The sequence below is a fragment of the Eptesicus fuscus genome, chromosome 4 (genome assembly GCF_027574615.1).
Source record: "Eptesicus fuscus isolate TK198812 chromosome 4, DD_ASM_mEF_20220401, whole genome shotgun sequence".
Classification (NCBI taxonomy): domain Eukaryota; kingdom Metazoa; phylum Chordata; class Mammalia; order Chiroptera; family Vespertilionidae; genus Eptesicus; species Eptesicus fuscus.
Genome location: NC_072476.1, coordinates 1,986,833 through 2,012,628, shown reverse-complemented (window position 1 = coordinate 2,012,628; position 25,796 = coordinate 1,986,833). Strand labels below are relative to the sequence as shown.

General features: G+C 38.3%; 1 protein-coding gene across 7 annotated transcripts in view; it reads right to left on the bottom strand.

Moving 5' to 3' along the window:
* LOC103296290 (phospholipid-transporting ATPase ABCA3-like) overlaps positions 1-25,796 on the bottom strand; it is a 451,749-nt gene that overhangs the window by 159,187 nt on the left and 266,766 nt on the right. For all 7 annotated transcript variants that reach the window (XM_054714397.1, XM_054714395.1, XM_054714398.1 and 4 more), the window contains 4 exons: positions 23,179-23,329; positions 19,292-19,390; positions 7,222-7,393; positions 4,053-4,347 (listed from right to left, as the gene is read on the bottom strand). In XM_054714397.1, coding sequence (XP_054570372.1) covers positions 4,053-4,347; positions 7,222-7,393; positions 19,292-19,390; positions 23,179-23,329 — 717 coding nt within the window. The remainder of the gene's footprint in view (positions 1-4,052; positions 4,348-7,221; positions 7,394-19,291; positions 19,391-23,178; positions 23,330-25,796) is intronic.

Here is a 25,796-nt window from a genome sequence, read left to right as displayed (position 1 = left end):
ACTAATTTCAGGGGGTCAGGAAGAGATTAACCAAATAACTTATATGCATATATTCATAGCTTCTGGACACACAATAGAGTGGGTTGAATGAAGTCAATGGGGGAATAACAGAAGAGATCTGTAACACTTTCAATAATAAAACGGTTGATGGTCAGTGTTTATATCCAGTCCTTTTAGCTGATTGGCCTGTGGGTAAATACCTCCCATTGATGGGCCAACATCAATGAAGACTCAACTACAATAGGAGGGTTGACACACCCAAATGTGGGGCCCAGCTTGGATGATCAAGAGAGTATACCACTAGATCCTACAGAATACCTTCTACATTAGCCTGGGAGATGTAGCAGTCCTACCTAATACATACACACACACAGGAGGCTGCCAAAATGAGGAGACAAAGAAGTATGTCCCAAATGAAAGAACAGAACAAAATTTTATTAAGAGAACTGAAAAGAATGGAGACAAGTGATCTACTAGATGCAGAGTTCAAAACACTGGCTATAAGAGGCTCAATGAATTAGTGAGAACCTCAACTGCATAAAAAGAACCAGGCAGAAATGAAGGATATAGTAACTGAAATTAAGTATAATTTGCAGACTATCAGCAGTAGACTAGATGAAACTGAGAATCAAATCAGCTATTTGGAAGTTAAGGAAGCAAAACACATTAATCAGACAGCAAAAAGAAATAGGAATAAAAAATAATCAGGATAGTGTAAGGAACCTCTGGAACAACTTCAAGCATACCAATATTTGCATCACGGGGATTCTGGAAGGAGAAGAGAGAAAGAGCAAGGAATTGAAAACCTATTTGAAAAAAAATGACAGAAAACTTTGCCAACTTGGTGAAGGAAATAAACATACAAGTTCAAGAAGTGCAGAGTTCCAAACAAGATGAACCCAAAGAGGTCCAAACCAAGACACATGATAATTAAAACTCAAAAGGTTAAAGACAAAGAGAGAGTCTCATAAGCACCAAAAGAAAAGCAGTTAGTTACCTACAGTGGATTTCCTACAAGACTGGATTTCCCAACAGAAACTTTGCAGGCCAGAAGGAAGTGGCAAGAAATATTCAGAGTGATTTAAAGCAAGGAAAGAACTCTTACCATTCACAACAGCATGGATTAACATGGAGAGCATTATGCTAAGCAAAATAAGCCAGTCAGAGAAAGATAATTATCACATGATCTCACTCCTTTGTGGAATATAATAACTGATTAACATAAATAGATCCAGAGATAGAGAAGTATTGAACAGACCATCAAACTTCAGAGGGAAAACAGGGGAGGGGGGAAGAGATCAACCAAAGGACTTGAATGCATGCATCCTATATAATAAAATCATAATATGCTAAGTGTCCAGTCATCTGGTCAGCCGTTTAACCAATCAAAGCGTAATATACTAATGATATGCTAAGGGCAACTAATGAACTGCTTTCTGTGACATGCACTGACCTCCAGGGGGCAGATGCTCCGACTGGTAGGTTAGCTTGCTGCTGGGGTCTGGCCGATTGGGATTGAAAGAGATGGGCCAGACACACCCTGGAGCCCTCCCACTGTCCCTCCCTGGCTGGCCAACCTCCTGTGTCCCTCCCTGGCCCCAATTGTGCACTGATGGGTTCCTCAGCCTGGCCTCCACCCTCTCCCAATCTGGGACCCCTCAGGGGATGTTGGAGAGCCAGTTTTGTCCTGATCCCACAGGCCAGGCCAAAGGAACCCACTGATGCATGAATTTGTGCACCAGGCCTCTAGTATAAGCATAAACAATGGACACAGACTCTACGGGGAAGGGGGCATGTGTGTGTGTGGGAGGTAGCTGGGGAGAGGTCAATGGGGGAAAAAGGAGTCATAAGTAATACTTGAAACAAAGAATTTAAAAAAAGGACCTACAATCATGATTACTCTACCCAGCAAACCTATAATTTAGAATAGAAGGACATATAAAGACTTCCCAGACAAGAAAAGGCTAAAGGAGTTTATCACCACCAAAACAGTATTATATAAAATGTTAAAGGGTCTTCGTTAAGAAGAATAAAAAGAAAAGATAAAAATATGAATAATAAAAGGTCAATAAAACCCTAGCTGGTTTGGCTCAGTGGATAGAGTGTCAGCCTGCAAACTGAAAGGTGCCAGGTTCAATTCTGGTCAAGGACACATGCCCAGGTAGTGGGCCCGATCCCCAGTAGGGGGCATGCAGGAGACAGCCAATCAATGATTCTCTCTCATCATTGATGTTTCTATTTCTCTCTCCCTCTTCCTTCCTTTCTGAAATCAATAAAAAATATTTTTTTAAAAGTCAATAAATACATTTCTATCAACAATCTAAAAAAACAAAACAAATGAACAAGCAGAACAGACACAGATTCATGCAGAGAACAGTGTGATGCCTGCCAGATGAGAGGGTGATTGAAGGGTTGGGCGAACAAGTTGAAGGGATTAAGAAATTCAAGTTAGTTGTTACAGAATAGTCATGGGATGTAAAGCATAGCATCGGAAATATAGTCAATAATATTCTAATAACTATTCATGGTGTCAGGGGGTGCAAGATTTATTGGGATGATAACTTAGTAAGTTATGTAATGGCTAATCATTGGGGTGTACAACTGAAACTAATATAATATTATATGATAACTATAATTGAAAAATGATTAAAAATGGGGGAAATGTTGTTTTCTAAGTACTTTGTTGCTTTTCTTGGAGAGAGGTTCATTTTACCATGTCAAAAATTAAATTTTCCATCCACTAAGTTTTGGGGCAATTTGCTACACAATAGATAACAAATAAGCTACATAAAAGAAGTGTTTCTAGCATCAAAAAATAAAAATGCATAAAATGTGTTCAATAAGGTTTTTATGAAAATAAACATTGAACAAATTAAGTATAGTTACTTATACTATCTTCAAAAACTTAATTTGAGGAGTCAGTCTATTAAGTCTTCAGCCACTTGTTTTTATATATTTTTAAAAATATTTTCATTGCCGAAACCAGTTTGGCTCAGTGGATAGAGCGTCGGCCTGCGGACTGAAAGGTCCCGGGTTTGATTCTGGTCCAGGGTTTGATTCTGGTCCAGGGCATATACCTTGGTTGCGGGCACATCCCCAGTAGGGGGTGTGCAGGAGGCAGCTGATCGATGTTTCTCTCCCATTGATGTTTCTAACTCTCTATCCCTCTCCCCTTCCTCTCTGTAAAAAATCAATAAAATATATTTAAAAATATTTTCATTGATTCAGAGAGGAAAGAAGAGGGAGAGAGAGAGAAACATCAATATGAGAGACACTCGAGATACTCTTGATCAGCTGCCTCCTGCATCCCCCCTCCCTCCGGGGACAGAGCCCGAAACCTGGGCATGTGCCCTTGGCCAGAATTGAACCCAGGATCCTTCAGCCCATAGGCCAATGCTCTATCCATTGAGCCAAACCAGGTAAGGCAGCCACTTGTTTTTAGAATGGTCAATATACTAGATTAAAGCGCAATCTTCCTTCTTAAAACCAACATTTCACCCTATGAGAGCTTAGAGAAACATATTTATATTCTTGTTAGAATAAAAATCTATGCTAAATTTCACAACATAGTATTTTGGCTATTTTACCCGTCCTCTGAATGGTGATACAATTAGCTGAAAGACCACCCAGTGCCAAAACACCTCCATTAATTATTTACTACTTTTGTGGTCAGTTGCCTTTAGTGTACATTTTTTGCCTCTTACTTAGCTGCCTCTAAGGTCATTTGTAGGAAAAGAAAGAAATGGGTAGCTAAATACCATAGTTAAATCTCTTTTTTGCAAGTGATACAAATGTGTCTTCATATAGCAGCAGTCTCTTTATTTCCTACTAGAGGCCCGATGAATGAAATTCATGCAAGAATAGGCCTTCCTTTCCCTGGCTGCCGGCACTGGCTTCCATCTGGCACCTGGGACCTGGGCTTCCCTCGGGCTGCCAGCAGGCACTTGGGACCTGGGATTTCCTTGCAGCCCTGGCTTTGTCTGGAAGGTCATCCGGAAGGACATCTAGTCTAATTAGCATATTACACTTTTATTATTATAGATGGGTCTTACCTTGTGCTTCATGAAATTCTTGGTTCTTCAACATTAGAAAAATCTTAAGGTTCTTTATGAAATTCATAGCCAAATCAGATTCCCCTGAAACTGAGTAAGGCACAACTGTTCGACCATACTGACTCAAATCAATTTCTCTGATGGGTACCTCAGAAAGTAAGTTTTGAGTTGTTAATAGATATGCAGTGACAACGACAATTACTGATATCTGTAGCAACATCAGCTTCCAGTTACGCAAACTGAATAGTGCTCTCTTTATAAACATGCAATAAAATTGCTGGCAGTAAAGTGGAAACTGAAAAGAGAAGAAAAACATAGCAGTACAATTGTTGGTGACTCAAGTACGATATTCATATTGAAACCCATTAATATAAATGATTCAATTTTTTACAGCAGAAGATATATACATATAATACAAATATATCCTTGAATTGGATCCAAGAAAACAACAAGCTGGTATGAAAAGTTTTATGGTAATAAGGGAAATAATTAGAATCTGGTTTCTGATCTAACTATATGAAAATTTTTCTAATGATTTTATTCATTAATATACATATAGTGCTTCTGATTAGAAAAACAAAATCATATTTATTTCTTTTACTTAATATTAAAAAAATCACCCTTCTATATCTCCATTTTAAAAGGAAATATCCCTATAAAACTTATATGAAAGTATTATACTTTGCTATGTTTTAAAAAAAATCTTTATTAGAGAAATGCATTTATATTCTTGTTAGATTAAAAATCTGTCCACGTCCATAGGTACTGCATACATGATATAAGATCTTTATCCAATCTCTTCCTGCACTCCCACATCCCCTTCCCCCTGAGAATTGTCAGTCCACTCCCTTTCTATGCCCCTGATTCTATTATATTCACCAATTTATTCTGTTCATCAGATTTTTTTATTCATTTGATTTTTAGATTCACTTGTTGATAGATATGTATTTGTTGTAACTTTATTAATAATTTTTTTTATCTTTACCTTTCTCTTCTTCTTTTTCTTAAAGAATAACCTTCAGCATTTCATATAATACTGGTTTGGTGGTGATGAACTCCTTTAGCTTTTTCTCGTCTGTGAAGCTCTTTATCTGATCTTCAATTCTAAATGATAGCTTTGCTGGGTAGAGCAATCTTGGTTGTAGGTTCTTGCTGTTCATCACTTTGAATATATCTTGCCACTCCCTTCTGGCCTTCATAGTTTCTGTTGAGAAATCAGCTGACAGTCGTATGGGTACAACATTGTAGGTAATTAACTCTTTTTCTCTTAATGCTTTTAAGATTATCTCTTTGTCTTTTGCCCTTGGCATTTTAATTATGATGTGTCTTGGTGTGGTCCTCTTTGGGTTCCTTTTGTTTGGGATTCTCTGCACTTCCTGGGGGTGTAAGTCTATTTCTTTCACCAGGTAGGTGAAGTTTTCTGTCATTATTTCTTCAAATAGGATTTTAATATCTTACTCTTTCTCTTCTTCTGGCACCCCCATAATTCAGATGTTGGTACGCTTTAAGTTGTCCCAGAGGCTCCTTACACTATCTTCATGTTTTTGGATTCTTTCTTCTTTTTGCTCTTCCAGCCTGGTGTTTTCTGCTTCCTTGTATTTCAAATCTTTGACTTGATTCTTGTCATCCTCTACTCTACTGTTGAATCCCTGTGTATTATTCTTTATTTCAGTCAGTGTATGTTTAATTTCTGACTGGTTCTTTTCTATTTTTTTTTTTTTGGCATTCTCACTAATATCCTTGAAGGTCTCACTAAGTTTCTCAGAGGTTTCTAGAAGATTCTTGAGTAACCTTATAACTGTGGTTTTGAACTCTATATCCAGTAGTTTGCTTTCTTTCATTTGTGACACATTTCTTTATCTCTGCATTTTGGCTGCTTCCTGTGTTTACCTCCAGGCAAATTGGCTGTGAGGTCCACCTGTGTCTCCAGTAGAAGAGCTGCTGTGCAGGAGACACCCTTATAGGGCAGGGCTTGCTTCAGTGGGGCTTTGGTGCTCACTGAGTCTGCCCCTTGAGTGTGTCACTTACGGGTGTGAAAAGTTGTAATCTTGTATGGTCTCACACTGACCACTGGGTACACTGGCTCTTGGATCTCCAAGAAGGTGCAAAGTCAGCCATTGCCTGGGGATACCCAGCAGGAGCTACAGAGAGATTTGTAGATTCCTCTTCTTTGTATCGGGTTTGGAAGTACCCAGACGAGGCCCAGATGTGAAGCAAGGCAGGCTGCTGCAGTGCTGGCCTTTGCCTTCTTTAGATAGATTTGGGCTCCCTGACATTTTGCCAGCTGCAATTTGACTGGTTTTAGGCTGAGAAAGGACAGGACATTCATATTCAAAAGCCACTGCACACAGCTTGGGTAGGGTTGTAAATTGGGTGGAGTGTCAGGGAGTCTCCAGGGTGGAGCAAACAGCAATGGCTGCCAGTCAGTCCTGCACCAGAGAGGTCCGACTGCTGCTGCATGCACTTCCGTCTGGAAAAAAGCTGCCCCGATGCCAGACAGTCCAGTTTCGCCCTGTATGTGCCTGGGTCCCCCAAATTCTCGCCCAGCACTGGAGCTCAGAGCATGCAGGAGCTTGTATCCCCCTCCTGATTAAAAAGTGGCACACCCGGGTGCCAGCCCGTTCTGCACCTCCACACATCCAGGCCTCCGCACCTTCTACCAGTCTCAATGCTCTTTCTTCTTTATTTTTCTAGTTGTAGTTCTTCCACTCTGCCAGTTTTCCCACAGTTCTGTTATGTATTTTAGTTGTAATTTTGATATGGTTGTGGGAGGCAGCAAGTATCAGTGTTTACCTATACTGCTATCTTGGTTCTCCCTTTTCTAGGTTTTAATACACAAACTATGATTCACAGTGAAAAAAATACCCCTAATCTGATCAACCAGTATCATCTGATCACAACTGTCATAAATCTTGAGTTTTGTGTTAGATCTGAACAAGGACAATTTATGAGAAAATGAATGAGTACTTTTCAAAGTGATTCTGAAAAATACCGATAGTGAGAGTAGCAGCTGTCTTTTCTTTAGAACACATTTCTCCTGCATCAGGATATCATATCTGTCTGGGTCTTCTATGGCTAACCTTCAAACATCTTTTAAGTTCATATTTAAAATTGTACATCTCAAACCCAAACCAAACTTATTGTTTAAATTCTTAGTAAATGTGCTCACCCCAGTGTTAAATTCAATGCTAGCAATTTCATCCAGTCTGGAGGAAACTGGTGTGTTGTAGTTTCTGGGCATAATCCTATTCTGCTTCATGTCTCGCCTTTTTCTTTGGCCTTCCAAGGAAGAGGATATGGTGGGTAGAATATCCACTTGGGAATTTGCCAGTTTATTGACCCTACATACACACAAGTACAGAGAAAAAACACAAAACATTTTATTTTGACAAGAGGCTTGAACTATATTATTATGGGGAATGTCAAAGAAAGTTCCAAATGTGGACCCTCCTTCCTCATTCTCACTGACTGTCGGAATATTGTTTTGAGGCAGCATGGTAACAGGGGCTCCCAGTAAACTGGCCAGAGGGATAACAGCAATTCATGGCAGAGTTCCAATAATTCTGAGGAACTGTGTTATCATAACAAAAATATTTGAATATAATCTATGTTGCATTAAGATGAATTTATACAAGTTAAAGAACTTACCTTTCATGAAAGATAGTAACTCTCTTTTGAGGGTTACAATGTTATGTTTTTATGAAATTATGGGGACATAGGCTAGTAGGTATTTTTTTTTAAGTTCTTACATTTCCTACTACTTCTTATGATTAAAGCTGGGTCTTTGGGTATAGATATTTGAGAAGAATAAAGAGATATACACAAGTAATTATAATCTGAGAAGGAAAGCACTAAGTAGAATAATAGAAAATATATATCACAGTATACTAAAGACAGGAAAAATTACACTAAATTGATAAAACACTTGGTAAGAAATACATGATTTAAAAGATGTATTTTTTCTAAGCCATAGAACTATCAAGGTAATTTAAATCCTCCCATTAACATTTGTATGGAACACAACATTAATCATTCTGAATTGTGACCTTCTCAGTAATGAGTAGATTTATGACTTCTGTAGCCTTTAAAGATCAAATATGCATATTAAAACCCTGCTTTAAAACATCCGTGCAGGGTTGTCTTTTGTTCGATACTAAAAGTCTTGAGGACTATTATGCTTTCTAAAATAATCATTTAATATTTTTGTCATCTGAAGTTTTTAATTATTCATATTATAATCAATGGCAATTAATTTCCATTAGGAAACCATCAGGTAATATAAATAAGTGGAAGAAAAAAATTCTTAATACCTAGAGAGAATTCTGATGAGGTATTTTCCAAATAAATGTATAAACAGGCAAAAACATACACAAACATACACACATTCTCTTAAAGGTGGCATCCAAATTTTATTTTATCCCTTTACATAATTACCAATATATTTTGGTTTATATCTAAGATCTTGTTTCCTTCTATTTATCTTTTTAATTTTTTTAGCTTTATTGAAGTATGACTGACATATACAAATTATATACCGTATTTTCTGGCGTATAAGACAACTTTTTAACCCAGGAAAATCTTCTCAAAAGTTGGGGGTCATCTTATACGCCGGGTGTCGTCTTATAGGGTGGGTGCTGAAACTTCTGAGCCAGACTGGAGAATCTGTGGTCGCCGCACACGGTGGGGGGAGCTCAAAAACGGCCGCACTCCATTCATTTCAATGGAGCTGGACGGAGACCGCAAGTGTCTCTGGTCGGCTCATTTTTGTGCCGCATATGGTCTCTGTCCGGCTCCACTGAAATAAATGGAGTGCGGCCGGGTGCTCGCCGCATATGGCGGGGATGCGGCTGTGGCTGCTTTTGAGCTCCCCCCACTGTATGCGGCGACTGTATGAAAGCAGCAAGGGCGGCACTGTACAAGTATGGTAGAAGAAAATCCACTCACCAGGATTTGTGGAAAGAAGTGACTTAACGCTGTCCCAATGACAAGGTGAGGAGGCATCTCACCGGGAAGTTGTAAGTGAAGGGCGGAGCAAGCTGCAGGCGTCCTGGACACCCAGGGTATGGAAAAAAGAGATAGAGCTGTGCCCAGAAAAACATGCTCTTTCACCCATCTGGCCCACCCTTGTATCCTATTACTGTACCTCCTTCTCTGCATCTCAGATCTCGCTCCTGAGGACTGCAGTGAAGCAGCGTTGCTAACTCGCCAGGGACTTGCCTGGCACTTGCTCTCTCTCTATTGTTTGTTATCTTCCTCCTATCATCATCAGTTCCAGTTTGGTTGACAGCTTAGAAAACAAACAGCATGGTAGCTCCTATGGGTTTATTGTCTTTTCCTTTCTTTCAGCTTTAGAGTGAATTAGGAAAAGTTTAATCCACTTGCACTGTTTTATGTTTACACTAGAAGCCCGTTGCACGAAGTTTCGTGCAATAGACTTTCCTTCACCTGGCTGCCAGCACCAGTTTTCCGCCAGTGCCAGTTTTCCTCTGGCCACCTGCGGATGGCAGTGCCTCCAGCCAGCGCGATTGGCCACCTGGTGCCATTTCCTCTGGCCACCCGCCGATTGGAGTGCCTCCCTAAGGCTGGGGGCGGGACTCAGGGTGGCCGATGGTGCTGGCTGGAGGCGCTCCGATCGGTAGGTGGCCAGAGGAAAACTGGTGCTGGCGGAAAACTGATGCCGGCAGCCACGCAATCGGCCACCCCAAGTTCCAGCACTGGCGCCTTCTGCCGGCCCCATGGGTCCTCCTGCAGCAACCGCCATTTAGGCCGGTGAGAGGAGCGGGGGGCGGGGACTCAGGAGTCCTCGCCCCCCGCTCCTCCCGTCAGCCAATCAGCCACCCTGAGTCCCGGCCCCCGCGCCTCCAGCTGGCCCAATCGTGGGCGTAGTGGAGTGATGCAATTTGCATATTACCTTTTTATTATGTACGTTGTTTGATGACAAACAGCCTTATGTTTATAAGTGACAGTTTTCCTGCTAAGTACCTGCATGTCATAAGCATTTGAATTAAAATGACCGTATTGAAATTAAATCTGATGTTTTTTTTAATTTTTATTTGGTGTGCGTTGGAAGAGGGGTAGTCTTATACAGCGAGTATATCCCAAACTCTGTATACACATACCAAAACATCATGTTCTATACCATAAATACATACCATATTTTCTGGCATATAAGACGACCCCAAACTTTTCCAGTTAAAATACAGAGTTTGTGAAATCTTTACCACAGTCAAGCTAATTAACACATTCATCACCTTACAGAGTTACTTTTGACTTTTGGGTGAAACAAATACTGTCTTAGAAAATTTCAAATTTACAATTATTATTAAATATAGTTACCATACAGCACTGTGGGAGACCTGTATTCTCTAGAACTTACTCATCTTATATCTGAAAGTTTGTACCTTCTGATCAACATTTCAATAACCAGACACCCTGAGAGGAGCGAACATGGGGAGACAAAGAAACAGCCCCCATATGAAAGAAAAGGAGGAATCACTAGAAAAGGAAGTAAATGAAATGGAGGCAAGCAATTTGTCAGAGAAAGAATTCAGAGCAATTATTATAAGGACGCTGAAAAGGATGGAAGACAAATTCAACAATATGTGTAAGAACCAAGAGGAAATTAAGAAGAACCAAGAAGAAATGAAGAATGACATCACTGCAATAAAGAACACAATAGAAAGCATCAACAGTAGAGTAGAAGTGGAGGACCGAATCAGTGAACTACAAGACAAGGTAGGAAAATATACCCAGGCAGAGCGGCAACTAGAAAAAAACCCTTAAAAAACAGGAGGAGAGCCTAAGGGAACTTTGGGACAATATGAAACAAAATAACATTTGCATAATAAGGGTATCAGAAGGAGAGGAAACTGAGCAAGAAATAGAAAACCTGTTTGAAGAAATAAGGACAGAAAACTTCCCAGATATTGGCAAGAAAAAAAACTCATACAAGTCCAAGAAGCTCACAGAGTCCCAAACAAGATGAACCCAAAAAGACCTACACCAAGACACATTATAATTAAACTGGCAAACACCAATGACAAAGTAAGCATCTTAAAGGCTGCCAGAGAGAGACAGAAAGTTTTCTACAAGGGATCTCCCATCAGAATATCAAAATATTTCTCAACAGAAACACATCTGGACAGAAGGAAATGGAATGAAATATACAAAGTCATGCAAAGCAATGGTCTGAATCCAAGAATACTGTACCCAGCAGGGCTATCAATCAAAGTTGAGGGTGAAATCGGGATCTTCACAGACAAAAAAGGACTAAGGGAGTTAATTGCCACCAAAGCAGCAATGAAATAAATGCTAAAGGGTCTGCTGTAAAAAGAATAAATAGGAATGGAAGAAGGAATACAGGCATAAAGAATAAAAATGGTGACAAACAAGTATTTATCAATAATAACTTTAAATGTAAGTGGATTAAATGCCCAGATCAAAAGACCTAGGGTAGCTGTATGGATAAGAAAACATGACTGATATATCTGCTCTCTACAGGAGACCCACCTCAGAACAAAGGACTCACACAGACTGATGGTGAAGGGATGGAAAGGTTTTTCAGGCTAATGGAAATGAAAAAATAGCTGGGGTAGCAGTACTTATATCTGACATATTGGATCTCAAAGTGAAGGCCATAACAAGAGATAAGGAAGGCCACTTCATGATACTAAAGGGAGCAATCCAACAAGAAGATATAACTCTGGTAAACATACATGCACCCAATGCAGGAGCACCCAAATACCGTACATAAAAAAACATCTGGAGGATATTAAGGGAGAGATTGACAGCAATACAGTCATAGTAGGGGACTTTAATACCCCACTAACACCACTGGGTAAATCTTCTAAACAAAAAATCAGCAAAGAAACATCAATTCTAAAAGACTCACTAGATCAGATGGAATTAATTGACATCTTTAGAACATTTCACCCAAAAGCCATGGAATATACATTATTTTCAAGTGCACATGGGGCATTTCCAAAGATAGACCACATATTGGGGCACAGGCAAAGTCTCTTCAAATTCAAGAAGATAGAGAAATCATATCAAGCATCTTCTCAGATCACAATGGCATAAAACTAGAAATCAATCACAATAAAAACAATGGAAAAACAAACAAACACCTGGAGGCTAAATAGCATGCTATTAAACAATGATTGGGTTACCAAAGAGATCAAAGAAGAAATAAAAAGCATCATGGCAACAAATGACAATGAAAACACAACAATCCAAAATCTAAGGGACACATTTAAACAGTCTTGAGAGGGAAGTTTACAGGTCTACCACAAAAAACAAGAAAAAATGGTAATAAATTATCTAACCCTACAACTCAAACAGTTAGAAAGAGAGCAATAGAAAAAGCCCAGCATAAGCAGAAGGAAGGAAATAATAAATATCAGAGCAGAAATAAATGACATAGGGACCAAAAAAAAACAAAAACAAAAAACAAACAAACAAACAAAAAATACAAAATATCAACAAAATCAAGAGCTGGTTCTTTGAAAGGATAAACAAGATTGATGAACCTCTAGCCAGGCTTAGCAAAAAGCACAGAGAGAGGACCCAAATAAACAAAATCAGGAATGAAAGAGATGAAGTAACAACCGATCTGTCAGAAACACAGATGATTATGAAAAAAATACTATGAAAAAAACTAGTTCTTGCTGTAGCTCCTGCTGGGGGACACACAGTACACAAGGGTACACCAAGAGTGTCCACCTCAAGTAACTGGGAGGCTGACCCGTTGAACCAATAGGACACCTAGTAGACAAAACTACCCTACCAACTCAGGGAAGCAGAGAATATGAGAAGGCAAGGAAACAGATCACAAACCAAAGAAATGGAGGAGAATAAGCGACTGGACATAGAGTTCAAAACCACGGTTATAAGGTTTTTCAGAATTTCATGGAAAAGGCCGATAAATTCAATGAGACCCTTGAGGATATGAAAAAGGACCAACTAGAAATTAAACATACACTGACTGAGATAAAAAATATTATACAGAGACCCAAAAGCAGACTAGAGGATTGCAAGAATCAACTCAAAGATTTGGAATACAAAGAGGCCAAGGACACTCCTCCAGAGAAGCATGAAGAGAAGAGAATTCAGAAAGTTGAAGATAGTGTAAGAAGCCTCTGGGACAACTTCAAGCGAACCAACATCAGAATTATGGGGGTACCAGAAGAAGAGAGAGAGCAAGATGCTGAAAACCTATTTGAAGAAATAATGAACGAAAACTTCCCCCACCTGATGAAAGAAATAGACTTACGAGTCCAGGAAGCGCACAGAACCCCAAACAAAAGGGATCCAAAGAGGACCACACCAAGACATAATTAAAATGCCAAGGGCAAAAGACAAAGAGAGAATCTTACAAGCAGCAAGAGAAAAACAGTTAGTTACCTACAAGGGAGCTCCCATACGATTATCAGCTAATTTCTCAACAGAAACCATGCAGGCCAGAAGGGAGTGGCAAGAAATATTCAAAGTGATGAATAGCAGGAACCTACACCAAGACTACTCTACCCAGCAAAGTTATCATCAGAATTGAAGGGCAGATAAAGAGCTTCACAGATAAGAAAAAGCTAAAGAGTTCATCACCACCAAACCAGCAAATCTATTACAACAAAATGGACAACCTAGAAGAAATGGACATATTCATAAAAAAACACAAGCTCCCAATACTAAATCAGGAAGAATAAAAAAACCTGAGAAACATTGATCAGAACGTCAAACCTCAGGGAAGGTAGGGGACGGTGGGGGTAAGGGGTAGAGATCAATCAAAGGGATTATGTGCATGCATATAAGCCTAATCAATGGACACAGACAACAGGAGGTTAAGAGCATGAATAGGGAGGAGGTTGAGGATAATGGGGGAATAAGGATACATATGTAATAAAAAAAACCCAAAACCTGAATAGGCCGATAACCACCGAAAAAATTGAAGCAGTGATAAAAAATCTTCCAGCAAACAAAAGCCCTGGTCCGGATGCCTTTACAGGGAAGTTCTACCAAGCATTCAAAGAACTAAAACCTATACTCCTCAATCTATTACAAAAAATTTAAAAGGAAGGCACACTTCCAAGTTCCTTCTATGAAGCCAGCATTACCCTAATTCTAAAATCTGATAAAGACACCACAATAAAAGAGAACTACAGGCCAATATCCTTGATGAACATAGATGCTAAAATCCTCAACCTAATTCTAGCAAATAGAATCCAGCATTACATTAGAAAGGTCATACACCATGATGAAGTGGGGATGCAAGGATGGTACAATATCCGAAAATCAACAAATATGATACCATCATATAAACAAATTGAGAGACAAAAATTACATAATCATATCAATCGATGCAGAAAAGCATTTGACAAAATCAAACAGCTTTTCTTTTTAAAACATTTTTATTAAGGAATTACAAATGTGTCTTTATCCCCTCATTGTCTCCTCATCCCTCCAGTCCTGCCCTCACCCTCACCCTCTGTTGTCTGCGTCCATCGCTTATGCTTATATGCATGCATACAAGTTCTTTGGTTGATCTCTCCCACTTCCCCCTTTCTTGATAAAAACTCTCAGCAAAATGGGAATAGAGGAATCATACCTCAACTTAATAAAAGCCTTATATGAAAAATCCACAGCCAACATCATACTCAATGGGCAAAAACTAAACTCATTCTCCCTAAGAACGGGAACAAGATAGGGCTGCCCACTTTCACTACTTCTGTTCGACATAGTACTGGAAGTGCTAGCCAGAGTGATCAGACAAGAAGTAATAAAAGGCATTCATAACAGAAAAAATGAGTAAAACTGTCCTTATTCACAGATGACATGATACTGTACATAGAAAAACCCAAAGACTCCATCAAAAAACTACTAGAACTAATAAATCAGTGGTTCTCAACCTTCCTAATGCCGTGATTCTTTAATACAGTTCCTCATGTTGTGGTGACGCCCAACCATAAAACTATTTTTGTTGCTACTTCATAACTGTAATTTTGCTACTGTTATGAATCGTAATGTAAATATCTGTGTTTTCCGATGGTCTTAGGCGACCCCTATGAAAGGGGTCGCGATCCACAGGTTGAGAACTACTGTAGGGGTTACCTAAGACCATCGGAAAACACAGAAATTTACAATACAATTCATAACAGTAGCAAAATTACAGTTATGAAGTAGCAACAAAAATAATTTTATGGTTGGGGGTCACCACAACACGAGGAACTGTATTAAAGGGTCGAGGCATTAGGAAGGTTGAGAACCACTGTAATAATGAATTCGGCAATATAGCAGGATAAAAATTAGCACTCCAAATCTATGGCCTTTTTATACACCAATAATGAATTCACAGAAAGGGAAACAAATAAGCAAACAAACAAAAAATCCTATTTATCATTGTACTAACAAAATTAAGATACCTAGGAAAAAACTTAACTAAGGAGGTAAAAGACCTGTACTCAGAAAACTACAGGAGATTAAATAAAGGAGATAGAGGAAGATATAAAAAAATGAAAGAATATACCAAGTTCATGGATTTGTAGAATCAACATCATTAAAATCTCCAATACCCAAAACAATTTAGAGATTCAATGCAATCCCCCTTAAAATTCAAACAGCATATTTCAAAGAACTGCAACAAACTCTCCAAAAATTTATATGGAATGAAAAAATACCTCAAATAGCTGTAGCAATCCTGAGAAAAAAGAACAAAGTTGGAGGGATCACAATACCAGATATCAAGCTATATTACCAAGCCACGGTTCTCAAAACTGCCTGGTACTGGCACATGAACAGATATATAGACCAATGGAACAGAACAGAGAACCCAGAAATCGACCCAAGCCATTATGCTCAATTAATATTTGACAAAGGAGGCAAGAGCATACAATTGAGTCAAGACAGTCTCTTCAATAAACGGTGCTGGGAAATTTGGTCAGATACATGCAAAAATTTGAAACTAAATCACCAATTTACACCATAAATAAAAATAAACTCAAAATGGATAAAGGACTTAAATGTAAGATGAGAAACCATAAAAATCCTACAAGACTCCATAGGTAGCAAAACAGTAGACATATGTCATAGCAATATCTTTACCAACACAGCTCCTGGAGCAATGGAGACTAAGGAGAAAATAAACAAATGTGACTACATCAAAATAAAAAGCTTCTGCACAGCAAAAGAAACCATCAACAAAACAACAAGAGAGCTCACTGCATGGGAGAACATATTTGCCAATGCTATTTCAGATAAGGGTTTATTCTTCAAAATTTTTAGAGATCTCATACAACTTAACAAAAGGAAGATAAACAATCCAATAAAAAAAATGAGCAAAAGACCTAAATGGACACTTCTCGAAAGATGACATACAGAAGGCCAAGATACATATGAAAACATGCTCAAAGTCACTGATCATCCGAGAGATGCAAATCAAAACAACAATGAGGTACCTCTCAGAATGGCTATCACCAACAAATCAACAAACGACAGTGCTGGTGAGGATGTGGAGAAAAAGGAACCCTCCTGCACTGCTGGTGGGAATGCAGACTGGTGCAGCCACTGTGGAGAACAGTATGGAGTTTCCTCAAAAAAATAAAAATGGAACTGCCCTTTGAGCCAGTAATCCCACTTCTAGGAATATATCCCAAGAAACCAGAAACACCAATCAGAAAGGATATATGTACCCCTTTGTTCATAGAAGCACAATTTACAATAGCTAAGATTTGGAAACAGCCTAAGTGCCCATCAGCAGATGAGTGGATTCAAAAACTGTGGTACATCTACACAATGGAATACTATGCTGCTGTAAAAAGGAAGGAGCTCCTACCATTTGCAACAGCATGGATGGAACTGGAGAGCATTATGCTAAGTGAAATAAGCCAGTTGGAGAAAGATAAATATCACATGATCTCACTCATATGTGGGATATAATGATCAACATAATGTGATGAACAAAAATAGATCCAGAGACAAATGGCAGGGGAGGTGGAGAGGTGGTTAGAGAGCAACCAAAGTCCTTGTACGCATGCATATTAGCATAATCAATTGACACAGACACTGGGGCAGTGGGAGCTTGCCCTGGAATGGTTGTGTGGGGTCAATTGGGGAAAAAGGAGACATGTGTAAATCTTAAGACAATAATAAATAAAAATTAAAAAAATTAAAAAAATGGGGAAAGGACCAGAATAGATACTTCTCCAAAGAGAACATACAGATGGCCAACAGACATATGAAAAAAGAGATGCTCATTGTCACTAATCATCAGAGAGATGCACATTGAAAACTACAACAGTGTGTCATCTTACACCTGCCAGAATGGCTACCTTCAATAAAGCAACAAAGAGCAAGTCCTGGAGAGGATGCAGAGAAAAGGGAACCCTTGTGCATGGCTGGTGGGAATGCAGACTGGTGCAGCCAGTGTGGAGAACAGTATGGAGTTTCCTCAAAAAATTAAATGCAGAACTCCCATTTGACCCAGCAATCCCACTTCCAGGAATATATCCTAAGAAACTTGAAACACCAATGAGAAGGAATGTATGCACCCCTATGTTCATAGCAGCACAATTCACCATAGCTAAGATTTGTAAACAGCCCAACTTCTCATCAGTAGATGAGTGGATAAAAAGCTGTGGTACATTTACACCATGGAATACTATGCAGCAGTAAAAAAGAAGGTTCTCTTACCCTTTGCAACAGCATGGAGCGCCTTGGAGAGTATTACGCTAAGTGAAACACCCTTCCCTCACTTCACACCTGCCAGAATGGCTACCATCAACAAATCAACAAGTGACAAGTGCTGGAGAGGATGTGGAGAAGAGGGAACCCTCGTGCACTGCTGGTGGGAATGCAGACTGGGGCAGCCGCTGTGGAGAACAGTATGGAGTTTCCTCAGAAATAAAAAATGAACTCCCCATTCATCCACTAATGGGCACTTGGGCTGCTTCCCAGCCTTAGCTACTGTAAATGAAGCTGCTATGTTTATATTCTTCCTGATTGGAGTTTTGGGGTTTTTAGGATGTATTTCCAGAAGTGGACTTGCTAGGTCAAACAGAAGTTCCATTTTTAATTTTTTAAAAATTGATCAACATAATAAGACTTGAAGCATATAAGGCATGGAACAGACAGACATACCTCAATGTGGGGGTGAGGAGATGAGGAGAAATTAAACAAAAAAACTTATGTACTGATATTCATAGCCCATGGACACAGGGAATAGGGTGGTGAAGACCTGGGAGTTGGGTAGGGGCTGGGTAGAGGTGGGTAAAGGAGGTGAATAGGAGATAACTATAATACTGTAAACAACTAAAAACCATATATATTATTAAAAAATGGAACTATTGTTTGACCCAGTAATACCACTTCTAGGAATATATCCTAAGAATCCCAAAACACCAATCAGAAAGAATATATGCACCCCTATGTTCATAGCAGTATTGTTTACAATAGCTAAGATCTGGAAACAGCCCAGGGACCCATCACTAGATGAGTGGTGGTACATTTACACCATGGAATACTGCGCAGCTATAAAAAATAAGTATTTCTTACCTTTTGAGACAGCATGGAGGGACCTGGAGAGTATTATACTGAGTGAAATAAGCCAGTTAGAGAAAGACAAATAAATACTACATGATCTCACTTATAAGTGGAATCTAATGATCATAAGAAACTGATGTACAAAATAGATCCAGAGTCATGGAAACACAAACAGACTGTCTAATCTCAGAGGGAAGGTGGGCGTGGATGGGTGGAAAGAGATCAACCAAAGAACTTGTATGCATATATGCATAACCCATGGACACAGACAGTGGGATGGTGAAGGCTGGAGTTGGCTAGTTGATGGGAAGAGGGTGGTAAGGGGGGAGAAATTAGGGGATATCTGTAACACTGTCAATAAAATAAAATAATGTACAAATTAAATAAATTATGGAAACATGGTTAGGTCAAAATTTTAAAGTCATTTCTAGTTCAGAATCCAAGTTAGAACTCTAACTTTTCCTATGATAACACCAATTTTAATGGTTTTTTTCTTGACTAACATAATAAGACATATGAATCAAGGCTCAAGTTCAAAATCTTTACACATTCTTAGCTGAAAATACAGAAATACATTAGCATAAATATTAACATATTTTTAAAAATACATAACTGTAATTAATGTATTCCAATGCAAACAGGGTGAAGTTTGCCTTCAGAATGGTGTATAATGTTAGTGGTGGAAATTTTTTAAGGTCATTATTACTCACTTATGAAAGACTTCTTCCATGGTAGTAATTGAAGCATCAAAGCTGGCAATGCCCAGCTCACTCTTCTTCTCTTTCAGATCATCAAACAGAGCTTCAAATCTGGAGGCAAAGAGAAAGGAAAAAGCACTAGTCTAGATACATTTTATTTTCTAGTAAATAAAATATTTTAAAAATACATATACATATAATGGAATACTACTCAGCCATAAGAAAAGATAAAATACTGGCATCTATGACAATATGGCTGGATCTTTTACACATTTTTTAAATTTATTGATTTGAGAGAGAGAGAGAGAGAGAGAGAGAGAGAGAGAGAGACCTTGAAAATATCATGCTAAGGGAAATAAATCAGAAAAAGATAAGAACATGATTTCACTCATACGTAAAATATAAAATTGAAAGCAACAAATGAGCAAACAAGATGAACAAATAAACAGAAACTCATAGACACAGACACCAGTATGGTGGTTACCAGAGGGAAGGGGACTAGGAGGGCAGTGAAGTGGGTCGAATATATGGTGATGAAAGAAGATGGGCTTTGGGTGATAGGCACACCATGAGAGATACAGATGGTGCATCATAGAATTAAACACTTGACAGCTATATGATTTTATTAATCAACATCATCCCAATCAATTTAATAAGAAACATGAGCACTTACATTTTCTCTATTTAATACTCAATTCCATTCCCAATTGTATTCGTTCCTATTGTTTTCTTAAATTATTTTACTGAGGTAATAGATATAAAACATAAAATTTACCATTTCATTATTTTAAGTGTACAATTGAAGCAGCATTAAGCACATTCACAATGTTGTACAATCATCACCTCCAACTTCCAGAACTTTTTCACAATCCCAAACTAAAACTCTACACACATTACACAATAATTAATTCCCTATTCCTTCCTTCCCTTAGCTTCACTTCCACTTTCTGTCTCTGTGGGTTTGCCTGTTCTGTGTGCCACATATAAGTTGGGATCATACAATATTTGTCCTTTTGTGTCTGGCTTATTTCATTTAGCATAATTCTTTCCAGGTTCATAAGTGTTGTAGCATGTGTCAGAATATTTAAGAATGAAAAATACTCATTGTATGGATATACATGTTGCTTACCCATTAATTCAGTGGACATTTGGGTTGTTTCCACCTTTTGGATTTTGTGAATGAGCATTGGTGTACAAATATCTGTTAGAATTTCTGTTTTCAATTACTTTGGGTATATACCTAGAAGAGGGATTGCTGGGTCATTTAGTAATTCTATGTTTAACTTTTTGAGGAACCTCCATACCATTTTCCACAACAGATACACTGTTTTACATCCCAGCAGCAATGCATGGGGTTCCAATTTCTCCACATCCTTACCAACCTTTGCTATTTTTGTGTTTGTTTTTTAATTTGATTTTCCCTAATGAGTAGTGCTGTTGAACATCTCGTGTGCTTATTGGCAATCTGTACATCTTCTTTGGAGGACTGTCTATTCAAGTCCTTTGCCCATTTTCAAGTTTTAGGCTGTTTTTTAAAAATGAATTTTCAGTATTGTTTTGTTCTGTAATAATTTCTAGTTAGCCATGGAAAAATGTTTAGATTATTCTTCACTGTAATGCTTATTGTGAAACAAATGAAAAAAAAGAGAGATTTTTACCTTAGCAAATGTCTCTATACTGCAACTTTGTCTTTGATATTCTTTTATTCTTCTAAAATTATAAATTTATTTTTAGAAGTGTTAATAAAATTTAATTTATTTACATGTGATTCCTACATCAAATGAAAAAGTTCGCAAAGTACAGGAGGTATGAATCATAAATGACAGAAAATAGAGTTAGTGAAGCAGTAGCTGGGCACTGGAGAGATTTAATCAAATAGGTAAATTGTATGAAGGTTTTGCTAATTGTAGTGCAGTTACATGAAGAAGTCCAAGAATAGTTTTACCAGGAAAAGTGAACACTGTTTTAGGTTGAAAAGGTCTCCAGAGACCCATCCACTTCAACATACCTCCCATTCCCGGGAAGGAACTATCAAGTCTATGTGTGATTACCCTCAGAGATGGTAGACTCAAAACTCTTCAACTTCTAAATTTCACCCCTATTTAAGGCTGAATACATTTTCATCTAACTTCCCCTAGCTTTGGCTACTACTTCTGCTTTACCCTCAGTTCGATCTAATCCCTCCTCCAATGACAGCCCTTCACATATTTTAAGGTCATTGTTAGCTTCCTTTTGAATCTTCTCAATAGAATCCCTATTCACCTGTGTTTAAGGGCCCATATATTCTGGTGAGGGTTATTGAATACTACTGCTAATAATAATCTTGTAATGCAATCATTGACTGGTTTTAGTACCAGGGTAATTTTGGCCTTATAAAACAAATTGGGAAATGTTCCCTTTTCTCTCAATTTCTAGAAAAGTTTATATAGAATTGCTATTTTTTCTTCTTTAAATGTTTGGTAGAATTCATCTGTGAAGTCATCTGATCCTGGAGTTTTCTCTGTGGGGATGTTTTATAGTACAAATTAAATGTCTTTAATAGGTTTTCAAATTAATTTCTTCTTGAGTTAGTTTTGGTAATTTGTGTTTTTTCTGTTATTCTTTCTGATCGGTATGACTGAAGTTTCACTAACGTCACTGGTCTTCACAAAGAACCAACATACAAATTTCAAGTTCATTTTGTTAGTCGTATTTTATAGATTAGAATATAGGCATTGAGGTTATCAGTATTGATTCTAAGTCTCTCCCTTGTTTTTATGTAAATACGCAGTTGGAAAACATTTAGAGTTGTACCCAGCCCAAAGCAAATAAACAATTAATTAAGATATCAAAGTCTTGAAAATAACCAAGAACTCTTTGTCATTTTATTCTTCTCTTATTATAGTGAACAATACCGAGAACAGGCAGGCTATGGACATTTTATTTAATGTGTGAGCCTTAAATTGTTTTTTCTCTTTCAACACTTGGTTTAAAATAAATTTCATTCTGAGTTCATATATTTTCCCCTAACTTCATGATTTACATTTTATGCTTACTAGGTCCACTGTCCATGGCCCAGAATCTCCACATCTAAAGTGTTGATAATCAACTGTGTGGCTAGTTATTCATGTCTCAGAAATTCTTTCTTTTTCTTCCTTCCATATCCAAAGTATTTAGTGGGAGTACAGGATAAAAATATTACCTGTTTCTAAATCCTTACATTTCCTATTTTATACTTAATATTAATGATGTACTTATTATTCTTTCTGACAATGTCATGTGAATACATATGATATAGGATTTGACAGATGTGATACATTTAAGCAGCTTCTCTAACTTTTTTTAAAGTATTATTCAGCACCTCCAGATTTATAATTATCCAACAATTGTCCTTGTTAATCTTACTCCAAGAGTTGCAATTGAAGCTACTTTCTTATTTCATCTTAATGTCTCCCCTGGATCTCACCATACATAAAATTTGTTTATTATGAACATCTTATCATGAATTACCATTGTGAACACCAGGAAGAGATAGAAAATAAATGGCAAACCTCTCTCAAAAAGAAAAGCCAGAACTTTGGGTAGTGGGCATATAATGCAATATATAGATCTTGTAACATAGAAACCTACACCTATATGATCATATTAAACAAGGTCACCTAACTAAATGTAATTAAAAATAAAATAAATAAAATAAAAAAGAAAAACATCAAATAAGCTTTGAAAGAACATGAATTGAATAAGCAATCCCCTATTTAATGAGAGAAATCTTCAGCTGCGAACTTCCCAACTCTAGTTGGCAAATGACAGCTTAACTGGTTCATTAACAGAATACTACTTACTAAACTTGCTAAACCTGGAAAATTAAAAATAATTTTTGGTCTCCCAAACCACCCATCTAGAACTCCCTAAATTTATACCTTTCTATATACTCTTTGGGTAGGATAAATGATAATTCAGCTTCAGTGTACTTTTCCAAGGTGGCATGTGGAATATAAGACTGAATCACTGCAGAGAGCTTTTCGACATCACACTGTGGTTCAATCTCCATGATTATGCGGTATGTAGCACCTGAGAGAAATCATTTAGAAAACCAAATGAAGAAGTTTTGTATTTTTTCATCTTGTAAGACCAAATTTGGCTTTCCATGGTTCAGGTTACCTAGGTCCACAGGGAGGAGACATGGTATGTCACAAAAGATTTTGTTTTGACTCTAGTAAGGCTCACACTTAAAATTTCCAAATGTTGCTCCAAAAACCAAGACATTGAATAGCTAGAATTTTCCTCTATAATTTAAACAAAATTTTAAATAATAATAATAATAGTGTATATAAAGAGATACAGTAGTTGTGTGAAGAAAGGCCCCTGTTTTCATCTACTTAGAACTACTGAGACTGTAATCTTAATAAATACTCATTTATTATCATGGGTTGTCCATTGTGTATCAGGCATTATCTAGGCCCTGGGGATACAGTAGTTTAAAAAGTAGATAAAAATTCCTGTCCTCACAAGGCTACTTTTTAGCCAAAGGGAACAAATAATAAAGATAAATAAGTTAAAATATAGTATATTGTGTTAGAAAAGATAAAGCAGAGAAGGAAGGTATGAAATGTTGAAAGAAGGTTCTTAAATTTTAGAAAACATTTTTTATTAGAAACCTTAAAGAAACCAGAAAACTTTTGTGCTTAAGTAGTGCATCATATATACAGAGAAATTATTTTCTGGAATTAAAGGAAAAAAATTCATAGCTTTTAAGTATATTCATTTCAAATGGTCATTGCATTTACATTTATACTTCTTATTTTGATTTTTAAAAAGGCCCTAGCCAGGTAGCTCCATTGGTTAGAGCATTGTCTCCATACACCAATACACCAAGGTTGCAGGTTCCATCCCTAGTCAGGCCACATGCAAGAATCAACCAATCAGAGGAAAAACCAAGATGGCAGCATAGGTAAACACCTAAACTGCTGCCTCACACAACAATTTCAAAACTACAACTACAAGACAGAACAGACATCATCCAGAACCATAGGAAAGCTGGCGGAGTGGAAATTCTACAACTAGAAGAAAAGAAAAAAGCTCATGGAAAATCAGAGGAGTTGCAAACGACTGAGGTATGGAGACACAGGCGTAGAGAGGAAGGGCGGCTGAGTGCCTGGCTGGTGTTCTCTGGCGGGAGAGGGAAGGAAGACCCTGACTGCACTGAACCCTAGTTCCGACTGCACTGAACCCCAGTTCCGGGTGAAACCCCATGGACCCAGGCTCATACGGGGGGAGTCTAGATTGTCAGGTAGAGAGAAAGGCACACGGAAACTTGGAGACTCAGGGAAACTGCAGTGGGCACAGGTCTGGAGGCGCACGCCGCAGAGAAGACTGACTGCTGAGGTTGCTGCTAGCACTCTCTAGCGGAAGGGAGTCGGAAGCTCCTGACTGCACTGAACCCCAGTTATGACTGCACTGAATCTCAGTTCCGGGTGAGCCTTGGGGAATCTGGACTGTTAGGTGGAAACTCAGGGGAGACGCAGAAGGCAGAGGTCTGGAGGTGCGCGCATAAGGTCAGAGCTGACAGGAAGCCAAGACTGTCTGCTCAGCCCTGAGACTCCGCCCCATCCAAGCTGAGCACAGAGGCTTTTGCAATTTTGCAAGTCTGGTCCTATAAGGTGGTCTCCAGCACAGGTCTCCCAGCATAGACACAGTTGATACACATAGCCAATTGGCCTGGCGGTCAATTCCTCCCAGTGATACCAACAACAATCAAGACTTAACTACAACAAGGCTGTACACACAGACCATAAAGGAGTGCACTAATAGTGTCCACCTCAGGTGACTGGGAGGCCAACCCACAGGGCCATGTAGGAAACCTAGTACACAAAGCTACCCTACCAACTCAGGGAAGCAGCAAAAATGTGGAGACAAAGTAACAGATCACAAATGAAAGAAATGGAGGGGGAAAAAAACCAACTGGATATAGAATTCAAAACCACGGTTATAAGGTTTTTCAAGAAATTCCTAGAAAAGGCCGATAAATTTAGCTAAACCCTCGTAGATATGAAAAAGGACCAACTAGAAATTAAGCATATGCTGACTGAAATAAAAAATATTATACTCAGACCCAACAGCAGACTAGAGGAATGCAAGAATCAAGTCAAAGATTTGAAATACAAAGAAGCAAAAAACACTCAACCGGAAAAGCAAAAAGAAAAAAGAATCCAAAAAGTTGAAGATAGTGTAAGAAGCCTCTGGGACAACTTCAAGCTTACCAACATCAGAATTATGGGGGTGCCAGAAGAAGAGAGAGAGCAAGATACTGAAAAGCTATTTGAAGAAATAATGACTGAACACTTCCCTCACCTGGTGAAAGAAATAGACTTACATTCCCAGAAAGTGCACAGAACCCCAAACAAAAGGAATCCAAAGAGGACCACACCAAGACACATCATAATTAATATTCTGAGAGCAAAAGACAAAGAGAGAATATTAAAAGCAGCAAGAGAAAAACAGTTAATTACCTACAAGGAAGCACCCATATGATTGTCAG